We start from the raw sequence: 10,007 nt of genomic DNA on the forward strand, positions 1-10,007 counted from the left end.
CAGAGAGTACAATGCAATGGAGGAGGCTCAGGGCCCTGCAAGCATGGAGTGTGTAAAACCAGGAGGTGCAAGCAGTCGGCTGGAGCCCAGTTCCTCGCTTCCTAAATGGATTTGAAACTTTTATCTGAAATCTGGGCTCTACAGTAAAATAAAAACCTGATTATTTGAGGTATTTGGGCAGCACAGGCTCAGTGGTGTTTCGGGAGGCAGGTTTTGAAGGGTTTTTGGGACAATTAAATGATCCCTGCCAACTTTTGCAGCACAGCTGAGGTTTTGTTTTCTTTCTAATAGTCAGTGGAGAGGATCCTGGAGAGGATTGTGTGCCTAGCAGACCTTTTGTGTTTCATGTTGAAAGAGTTCTCGGCCGTGTAGCACCCTTTAAGGTCATATCCCACCGCCTGCAGACGGATGGCGGGCTGGATAATCCTTCTCTCATCACCAGAGAATGAAATGCTCTTGGTGGCTTTTTTGGAGCCAACAAAAATCTTTTTGTTTTTCTTCCCTCCCGCTGTTTTCCCAAGTTTGCTGACAGGCATCGCCTTGGAAGGGGGGAGGACCTCCTCCGGGCTCTCAGGCAAAAATGAGCCAGTGAAATGAAGAGTCTGGCAAACCGTGGCGACTGCAGCGTGGTTTTGTACAAAACAGCTTTAGGATTTTATCGAGTTTTGTTGTAGAGGAAATTAAGGAGGTGGATGAGAGGTGTGGGGCAAAGTTCAGAAACAAAAAAATGCAATTCTTAGCCCGAATGTGATCTCATAAAGATAACAAAACCCCATGTTTATCTTCCCCCGGGGGAAAAACCTGGGCTGTGGTGTGTTCCACGTCGTATCGCCTGTGTGTAGTGACCTTCCTTGTGGTGGTTTGTCTGCACTAGAAACTGGATGGCTTCTACGGTCAGCCTGGGTAAAGAAACATTGTTGGAAGATGGAATGCCACCTGCAAAAAAGCCCAGGTAAATGGAATTCTACTCCGGTGAATTTCTTCTAATAAAAGCTTTTTTCTGTAACCTTCCCTTGTTCTTTAAAGAACGTGACAGTCGGCACCAAGCCCCAGCGGTCGTTTCGGCTGCTGCTCCAAGAAAAGCATGCTGTTTCTAGCCCTGGATTTTCCTGCAGTGCATGGAACAAAGGCCTTTAATGCCCTGAACGGACTTTTTTGGCCAGGTTTTTGAAGCCCTAAGCCAGGCTGCATGGTTGCACAGAAAGCTGGTTTTTACTGTGCTGTCTCTGTGGTTTCGATCACAGTTAACCCTGTCTGCACATACGGTCACGTCGGACATGGTGGCCGTGCTTTTTCGCTGGAGTTGGGCAGCAGTTCCCATGAGGACAGGCAGTTGCTCAAATTGGTACAATTTTTCTGCACATAAAGGCTAAATAATTCCTCCCTGGAGGCTCCCCGTACTAATAATTAGGTCATTTTGCAGTTTTCCAAGCCAGAAAAGACGCTGGGAGATTATTTTTTTCGTTGCTGTGGATATCGGCATAGAAACAAGTGTATTTATCAGCGTGGGAACAGAATGTCTCGTTCAGATCCGTGGCGCAGGACCTTGAGACTTGCGTATTTGTTTTTATCTCAGATTTCAGTCCCGGGGCTTCTCGTTGTGCTCTTCTGCTAGCTCATTAGCATGAATGCTAATTTATTTTTTGTGGGTGAGGCTTGCAGTCCCAAAATTAAAATCCACTGATCACCGCTAACCTCAAGAAAAAAGGTTAACTAGTCTGTTGTTGTAGGCAGAGGGAAGGCAAAGTGTGGTGTGGGTTTCCTTTCCCCTTCTCGCTAAATATCACGTGTTTGCACATTAAAAAAAACATTCCTTCCACACGAGCTGCCTCCCTGGGCTGCTGCTTCCATCCTCTGGGAAGCTGGAGTTGATCCACTGCTTCGGAAAAGCAGCGTGACACCTGGCGAGGCGAGACGGGGAGAAGCACATCTCCTTAAAAAATACCAAACGTCAAATTTCAAAGCGCTGTGCAGGTGTAAAGCTGGGAAAATAAGAGGGGAGGAGGAGGAAGGAGAATACAGCCCTGTAGCTCTTTCATGAGACAATTTGTATCCTCTGGGCTTCCCAAAGATGGGATAAATGGGGCTGCTGTCCTCGGGGCCCCGTTTGGCAGCCCCAGCCACATTTACTCCCCAGGCGTGCCGTGTGTCGTACAGAAAGAGTATGTATGTGTCTCTGCAGCCACCGAGGATGGACACATTGATTCAAAATTTAAATTTAGGCAGAGGGTACCTCCCTCGTCCTCGGTTCGCACATTCCATGACCCGAGACATCCTGGTCTCAGCTGTGCTACTTTCTCCTCTTGCAGGAAGCTGCTGCCAAGCCTCAAAACCAAAAGGCCTCAAGAACTCGTTTTGGTGATCGGGACAGGAATCAGCGCAGCCGTTGCTCCCCAGGTCCCCGCACTGAAATCTTGGAAGGGATTAATCCAGGCCCTCCTGGATGCTGCGATCGACTTTGATCTCCTGGAGGATGAAGAGAGCAAACGCTTTCAGAAGTGTCTCCACGAAGACAAGAACTTGGTTCACGTTGCCCACGACCTTATCCAGAAGCTGTCTCCGGTGAGTGTGCTTTATATTATTCTACGTAAATATTTTGTACCTGCCCACAGCATGGGATTTGCGTTTCGGAAATCGCCAAGCTGGGTTCTCCGCCATGCCCCCAACGATTCCTCTGTCTACAAGGAGTCACAAGTGCTCTCTGTTTGCTTTTGCAGAGTTCTTTAAGAAATATGTGGATGGTTTTTCACCGAGTCATTTGCCACGAACCGTTAAAAATAGCCCAACTCTGATCTTGATCTCTTTTCCCTTCTCAGCGCACAAGCAATGTCCGCTCAACGTTTTTCAAAGACTGTTTATACGAGGTGTTTGATGACCTGGAATCGAAAATGGAAGATTCGGGGAAGCAGCTGCTTCAGTCTGTGCTTCACTTGATGGAAAACGGGGCACTGGTGTTAACCACAAACTTCGATAACCTGCTGGAGCTGTACGCAGCGCACCAGGGGAAGCAGCTGGAGTCTCTCGACCTGACTGATGAAAAGAAGGTAAATTTTTGAGGCTTGAGAAAGATGCTGAGATAATTTTGAGAGAGTTTCCCCCCCTTTTCCTGAATTAATTCAGTCTCTTCCCATTGCCTTCACCGTTCAGCTGACAGTTCGAGAGGGTTTTGTTTCGCGCAGGTGCTGGAATGGGCACAAGAAAAGAGGAAGCTTAGCGTTCTGCACATCCATGGCGTTTACACCAACCCCAGCGGCATCGTGCTCCACCCGGCCGGCTACCAGAACGTCCTGCGCAACACCGAGGTGATGGTGAGGCAGCCTCGCCTGTTCTGCAGGGGTCCCGTATGCTCTCGGTATACGTATCCCTCCGTACGTTAACGGGGAGTAGACTCGGCCAGGTTTAAAGTCTGGGCTTTACAAGGCGTGGCGGGAGAGTCTTTAATTTTATAAAACAGAGGAGGGATGGATTTTCTAACCTGGGAAAACTCGTGTTGAGGACGATGGGATGATTCTGCTCCTGACGAGCCTCCTCAGCGATCAGGCAGGTGCTGTCCTGTCTTTGTGCCTTGACTAAGAAGGTCTTTCCCCTTTTTTAAAGCGAGAGATTCAGAAGCTGTATGAAAATAAGTCATTCCTGTTCTTGGGCTGTGGTTGGACTGTTGATGACACCACGTTTCAGGCCCTGTTTTTAGAGGCGGTGAAGCACAAATCCGACCTGGAGCACTTCATGCTCGTACGGAGAGGAGATGTGGATGAGTTTAAAAAGCTCCGCGAGAACATGCTGGACAAAGGGATTAAAGTCATTTCCTACGGTGACGAATACACCGACTTACCCGAGTACTTCGAGAGGCTGACGAGCGAGATCGCCACGCGGGGCCGAGCAGGTACAGGCTGCACTTCATTTGGGGATCCCGTCACCGTTTTTAATGCAGACAGCATTCATAGCCCCCGTTCTCTATGCTGTTTTATTCCTTAAGCTTTTATTTTTTTCCCCAAAAAAACTGTCTTCAAGCACAGCTGAGTTTGAGGTTTACTGTTATGGCTTAAACAGCTCTGCTGTTTCCAACACATCCAAACGTTATTTTCAGTGCGTGGCTGAGGTTGTTTATTCCCTTTGTAGCAAAAGGAAAGGGCATTTCGGCCTCACCGTTTGGTCTTGCTGACTGTCATGCCCCTCAGTCTGAGCTTTAGCACACTAATAAATCACAAAATGGGGAAAAAGAAGTGAGTTTGCTCGCTGGAGTGTTGCTGGCCGGCGTGCAGAGGGTAAAACCAGCCAGGAAAGCCTCTGCAGCCCTCATTGTGTTGAACGTTTGCTGTTTTCACGCTGTGTCTGCGCCATCACCTTGTCGTTGCGCTCTCCTAGGTGTGCCTAACGGCTCCCCGGCTCCCCCTGCCGCGATTAAAGGTGAGACGGCGCCGAGCTGAGCCAGCCTTCGTCCTGTCCAGCCCCAGTGCGATTCCCCGAGAGCACAGCAGCCTCTCGGGTGGGTTTGGCGGAGTTCTGACTTTCCTGCAGGATTCAGCACTTGAGCCTGAGCCTCGTCGCAGGATTTGTGCTCCTGAGGCCGGGCCTAAGCCAGCGCCAGCAGCTCCCGGGGAGGAGAGCGCCCGCACGCGCCAAGCCAAGCCGGGACCCTTCAGGCATGAGGCTCCTCAGAAGGTTTAATGTAGTAATTATCTACGTAGTAATTATCTTTTTAACGAAGCTGCACACGCCTGGGGAGCGTGGTCTCTCTAATTTCACACTCGGTGCTTTTGTATTCTGTACTTTCAATTACAAACCATGAAACTTGAGCTTTTTTTGTTGTTTTTTACTTGAAGCTCTAGTTTTCTAGTCCTGTCTTTTTCCTGTACAGTATTTTCTATGCCGAAGCTGGTATTAAAGCCCTTTTTAAACTTCATTTTTGTCTCATGTGTGATTTACAAACTCCCCCAGGAGTTAGAAACATCTCCCGGCTGGAGAGGGACAAGTTAGTTATACACCGAGAACAAATTCTGCAGTTTATTATTTGATATAAATTATGTCTCTTAGCAGACAGCGGTCAATTTATTGCACTAGAGCACATCTGCGATACAGAGCTACAACACATCGGAAGATGTATTTTTCCATGGAGCACTTCAGACTGGGCTTGAGAGGCACTCGAAGGGGGGCAGGAAGGGTGCAGGAAAGCAGCAAGCAGCCACCATTATCTTCCAGTCTTAATTTTTTTTTTTTTTCTAGCAAATACCACTGAGGCCAGGAGCCAGGCAGGGACACGCTGCCTTCCCTCCTCCTCCAGCCATTAGCGCTATCGGACCGAGCTGACGTGTCCAGGTACCCTGCTCCCCTGTCCTGGTGACAACAAAAACAGGGCCCTTAAGGCAGTTCAGCATCTCAGCGCAGGCTGTCGCCTTTTTTTGGTTTTTCAGCTTCGATGGAGCTGCTACTAGCAAACAGCCAGATCTCACCTGCCAAAAATCACTCTTAAAAAAAAAAAAAAAAATCAAAAGCAGCTCAAAAAAAACCCCACCTTCAAACCCCCAGCAAAGCACAGCAGGTCCTTGCTCTGTCCCCATGCAGCACGAAGAATACAAAGCTCTGGCTTCAGCCTCCCCGCTGAAAACAGAATGAAGGAACCCAGTGGAAGGGCTCTTGTTGGATAAAAGAGGTTTTATCCAAAAAAAAAAAAAACAAACCACACACACCCCCTCTGGCTGGTATCCCTTCATTCTGCTCTGCGCTACACGGGCACGACTAGTTGGTAAGGGGGTAAAGCATGTTCTTCTCGGACATCTGCAAACAGCGATTTGGTGGATTTTTTTTTTTTTAGGCCTTCATGAGCGCTGCGACCACGGCCTTGGCATTAAGGCTTCGCAGATCACAGTAAGTTTGTCCGGTACCAACAAAAACGATGGGTTTGCTTGTGATGTAGGTCATGGAGATGGCGGCACCGACCTGCCGAGGACGAGAAGAACCGTTAAGTCTCCAAATCCAGCGCTACCTCCTCGGGGAAAACGCGCCAAAAAGCTTGTTAAATATTCAGCCTCCTCCTTATTCTCCGATCTGGGGGGTCCCTACGCTGCCGTGACGTTGATTTTATGGCCCCATCTTCCACATGGGCGGAAGTCAAACTCCTAGTTTTTTTTTTTAAATGGCTTAAACACAAAAGGATGGTGTCCCACAGCACCCCGTGTTTGACAATCCCAGCGCGAAGCTCTGCGCGGAGCGGTCTCAACGGCTTCCTTACCTTATCATCGATGGTGTCGAACTTGGTGAGGACGATCCCGTCGATGAGCCGCGGCGTCTGGGCCATGGAGTGATCAGCCAGGGCCTTGTTGAACTTGACCTGAGTAAGGAAATAGCGCAAAGAAACGCGTTTGTGGTGCTGCTGCTGCCCAAATTTCTGATAAAACCTACAAAAGCATTTTTTTCCCCTCCCCAATTGTTCAGAAAATAAAGTTTTGACACCTACCAGCTGATCCACAGCCTCATTTCCCACCAGCGCTTCCCCAACAAACAAAACCAGATCGGGAGCGTTGACGGCGATGAGTTTGGCCAACGCTGTCATCAAGGGAGCGTTGTCCTGCATGCGGCCGGCCGTGTCCACCAAAACCACGTCAAAACCCTGGTTCCGTGCTGGGCCGACAAGAAAACAACATTCAGCAGGCCTCTTCCCCAAAAAACGGCGCCTTCCCCACCCAATTTATCCAGCCTACCGTAGGAAATGGCCTCCATGGCGATCCCCGCAGCATCCTTGCCGTAGCCCTTCTCGTAGAGCTGCACCATGGTGCGCCCACCATGGCTCTCCGGAGGGTGCAAAGCGTTGAGGCGACGGGTGTGGGTGCGGAGCTGCTCCACCGCTCCAGCGCGGAATGTGTCGCAAGCAGCGATGAGGACGCTGAAACCGTTCTCGATGAGCCAGAACGAGATCTGGAGGCAACAACATCAAAAAAAAAACCCGTTAGCGGTGACCAGACCTCATCATCATTCTTCCAGAGAAGCAGGAGGACCAACCTTGGCCAGGTTGGTGGACTTCCCGACGCCGTTGACGCCGCAGAAAGTGACGACGTAGGGTCGGCGATGGCGTTGGGCGTCCATGACGTCGCGGAGGATGTCCACGCGGCGCTGGGGCTGGAGGATCTGCACCAGAGCTTCCTGCAGGGCTTGCTTCACTGTCGATGTCACCGCTGGGAAGGAGGAGACGGTGAAAAATAAAAATTGTCATGCCTGGAGAACGCTCCCGCGTCCCAAGCCAACAAGGTGATGCAGCCACTTACTGGTGAACGTTCCCATCACTTTCCCTTCCAGTTTTTTAGCCACCGACTCGCAGAGCTGGACAGCTATCTCAGCAGCCACATTTTTTGCTTTAAAAAAAAAAAAAAAAAAAAAATCGCGAAAAAAAGGAGTTAGTGCTGCTGAGAGCGTTACGCACAGCGAACATCAGCGTTGAGGGAAGGATGGCGTCGGCATGGAGGATCCCCGATTTTAACGCGGTGTCGAGGGCTCCCACCAAACCCGCTCGCAGCGGATCCCGACATACCAATCAGGTGATCCTTCATTTTTTCCAGGACAGGGTCCATGTCCTCTCTGGTCAAGCTCTTGGAGCCCACCAGGCCTTTCAGCATGCCGAACATGCCCCCCAGGCCGCCCTTCTTCGCGCTGTCAAGAAGCAAGTAAGTTATTCAAGGAGCGAGTGCGACAACCAGATGCTAAAAGAGCCCGCCGCACACCAGTTTGCCCCGCTGCGTTACTGGTCAGACTGGGAGTGGAGTTATGAGACAGAAATCAAGAAGCGTGCAGCAAAGGGGTGCTGCAGGAGCCTCTACCTGGGTTTGGAAGGGTTCTGAACAACTTTCTCCTCTTCGGCTTCGTCGTCGCTCTCGTATTCAAGGTCGTAGAGGCGGCCGGGCTCGCGATTTCGATCCCCCAGAGCCTGCAAGGAGGGGAAAAGATGCGAAAAATCATCATTTCTCGTTTCTAGGAATTTCTATGGACACCAGGCTGGGTTTGCAATGCCGGGGTGATCCCAGAACAACGTCCGAAGGTGGACACAGCGACCTGAGGGTTTGGTGTTGTTTTTTTTTCTTACTATATCAGGGTCAAATTCCTCCATGGGACAAGCCTCGGCGCTTCCGTTGGTAGCGGAGTTACTGTAATCGAGTACTTTGGCATTAGAGTTCCCCAGATCCCACACTCGGGGCTTCTTCCCCTTCTCCTTGTGTGCATCGGGCTTCGGAGATTTGCTGAAATAAAAAAAAAACCAGAAATAAGCTTTTTCAGTCCAGTGAAGCAGCAGCAATCACTTCCTTAAAATATGTGAAAATGAACAGCCTAGATTAGCCAAAAAAGCAAAAATTAAAGCTAAACCGGGATGATTCCATCTCCAAAGTTTATTTATTTGCACTTTAACCCTGACTCACACCATGTTACCTCCTGCCAGGCATCGCTGCACCGCTGCCCTTTGCTCGCAGTGGTAAAACCTCACTCCAAAAAGATTTTGGACCTTTCCCAGCCACAGGCTGGGTTTCGGGCTCTCGAGGGAAGGGATGAAGCTCTATTTCCCCTCCAGCACCCCAAGCGTGCCCTTTCCCAGTCTTCCAGCGAGCAAAAAAAAAATAAGGAAAAGGGAAAAAAGGTTTGAAAAAGCGAGGAGAGACTTCCAGCAGCCACCAAATGATGGAAAAGCTCAGGAACACCACAAAGAGCTGGTTTGAAGCCTGCGTCCTCGTTACCCACCTGGATTTTTCCCCCGATTTCATGTGTCTCTTGAAAAACTCCTCCCGGTTCTTCTGCAGGATTTCATCCTTGGTCAGTTCCTCCTTGTCCCCGGCTGCAGAGGGCTGCTTGTCACCTGCGGATGCTTTACCGGGCGCTGCAACAGCTTCAATTCCTGATGGAAAAAACCCAGACAAGCTCAGACGAGCGCAAATTCTGAAATATTTATTTATTCCCTCCCCAGATACCTCTCAACTCACCCTCTTTTTTGGAACTTTTGTTTTTCTTATTCTTGATTTTCTCCTTTGGTTTCTCCCCCCGGGTTTCTATCATACATTTGACAGTTTTCTGGGATTTCAGAGACTGCTCAAACGTCTTCATGACGGTGGGAGCTCGGACTTTACTGCTCTCCTCTGCGTCCCTGCGGGGCGGTGCCACGTTAGCCTCAATTTCAGATTCCTTCCCCCCCCACATCCCCATTTAACTCCATCCTAAATTAAAAATTGGAAGAAAAAAAATCAAACTGTGCTACCGGAGGAGGCGCATGAAGTCGTCTTTAAAATCAAAAGTGCCATTTAGGAGTCCCAAGGTGCCTTTCTGCTGGAATTCGTTGCGATATTTATCCCTGAACTCCTTATGAACGTCGTCTATCAACTTGTCGACATAGGTTAGAGTCAGGATTTTCTGAAACCCCACCTGCAAAAAAACCACGGCGAAAAAGATTTTAGTCTTTCAGCGCATTTAATCACAGCATCGAGCTGGCAAGGAAGCGAAAACCTCTCTGTTTAATACAAAATCCTTTAATTTTGGGAGGCTTTGGACTATATTTTCTAAATCTGACTTCCCAAGCTTGTAAAACCCTCCCAAAAAACCCCAAAAAAAAAAAAAAAAAAGCACACCGCAGAGCTTCGTTTTAAAAAGCAACCCCGATAAAAATGGGTTGGCTGTTCCACAGCACCAAAGCCCCGCAGCAGAACACCGAAAAGCTTTTCTTTAGGGACACGGCGAACGTCGTGAGGATTGACAGAGATAAAAACCGGGGCGAAGGAAGGGGAATGACGCCACACCCCACAAAACTCCGCAGCCAGAGGAGCCACCCTCCAGCCCTGTGCGGGTACAAATCCCTTCTTCCGCCCACCAACAGGCCAAGAATTGTTCTGAGTTGTTCCAAAAGCTTTTTTCCAACCAAACCACCCCTTTTTTGGGGGAAAACCCCCTCCCTCGGGGTTTGGGGGCTCCCGGGGGGTCTGGGGGGGTCGCTTACCACAAAGACCAGTTCGAACTGGTTGTCCAGTTTGTATTTCAGCGTG

The 10,007-nt window shown here is 49.6% G+C and overlaps 2 protein-coding genes across 2 annotated transcripts; one reads left to right on the forward strand and one right to left on the reverse strand.

Moving 5' to 3' along the window:
* The first annotated feature begins 878 nt into the window (after positions 1-878).
* On the forward strand, positions 879-4,427 carry FAM118B (family with sequence similarity 118, member B). The gene is made up of 6 exons (XM_010073617.1): positions 879-952; positions 2,310-2,562; positions 2,817-3,044; positions 3,180-3,308; positions 3,598-3,883; positions 4,366-4,427. Exons 1-6 carry the CDS (start codon positions 882-884, stop codon positions 4,425-4,427), a joined length of 1,029 nt encoding a protein of 342 aa, XP_010071919.1. The 5' UTR covers positions 879-881.
* Positions 4,428-5,699: 1,272 nt separating this feature from the next.
* Positions 5,700-10,000, reverse strand: SRPR (signal recognition particle receptor (docking protein)). Its single transcript, XM_010073616.1, has 13 exons — positions 9,962-10,000; positions 9,230-9,393; positions 8,958-9,118; positions 8,719-8,872; positions 8,072-8,225; positions 7,809-7,915; positions 7,523-7,641; positions 7,260-7,346; positions 6,997-7,169; positions 6,699-6,912; positions 6,455-6,618; positions 6,230-6,328; positions 5,700-5,937 (listed from the first exon to the last, which is right to left on the reverse strand). Exons 2-13 carry the CDS (start codon positions 9,241-9,243, stop codon positions 5,809-5,811), a joined length of 1,575 nt encoding a protein of 524 aa, XP_010071918.1. The 5' UTR covers positions 9,244-9,393; positions 9,962-10,000; the 3' UTR covers positions 5,700-5,808.
* Positions 10,001-10,007: the final 7 nt, after the last annotated feature.

This window comes from Pterocles gutturalis, unplaced genomic scaffold (assembly GCF_000699245.1).
Source record: "Pterocles gutturalis isolate BGI_N339 unplaced genomic scaffold, ASM69924v1 scaffold27217, whole genome shotgun sequence".
Lineage (NCBI taxonomy): Eukaryota > Metazoa > Chordata > Aves > Pterocliformes > Pteroclidae > Pterocles > Pterocles gutturalis.

Excerpts from the sequence above, each read along its gene's own strand:
- SRPR (XM_010073616.1), bottom strand. Across the intron at positions 7,916-8,071 it reads AGGAATTTGACCCTGATATA|GCTCTGGGGGATCGAAATCG; the intron begins GTAAGAAAAAAA and ends CCCTCCTTGCAG. Across the intron at positions 6,619-6,698 it reads CATGGAGGCCATTTCCTACG|CACGGAACCAGGGTTTTGAC; the intron begins GTAGGCTGGATA and ends TTGTCGGCCCAG.
- FAM118B (XM_010073617.1), top strand. The coding sequence starts at position 882 with ATGGCTTCTACGGTCAGCCTGGGTAAAGAAACATTGTTGGAAGATGGA. Across the intron at positions 953-2,309 it reads CCACCTGCAAAAAAGCCCAG|GAAGCTGCTGCCAAGCCTCA; the intron begins GTAAATGGAATT and ends CTCCTCTTGCAG. Across the intron at positions 3,884-4,365 it reads CGCCACGCGGGGCCGAGCAG|GTGTGCCTAACGGCTCCCCG; the intron begins GTACAGGCTGCA and ends GCGCTCTCCTAG.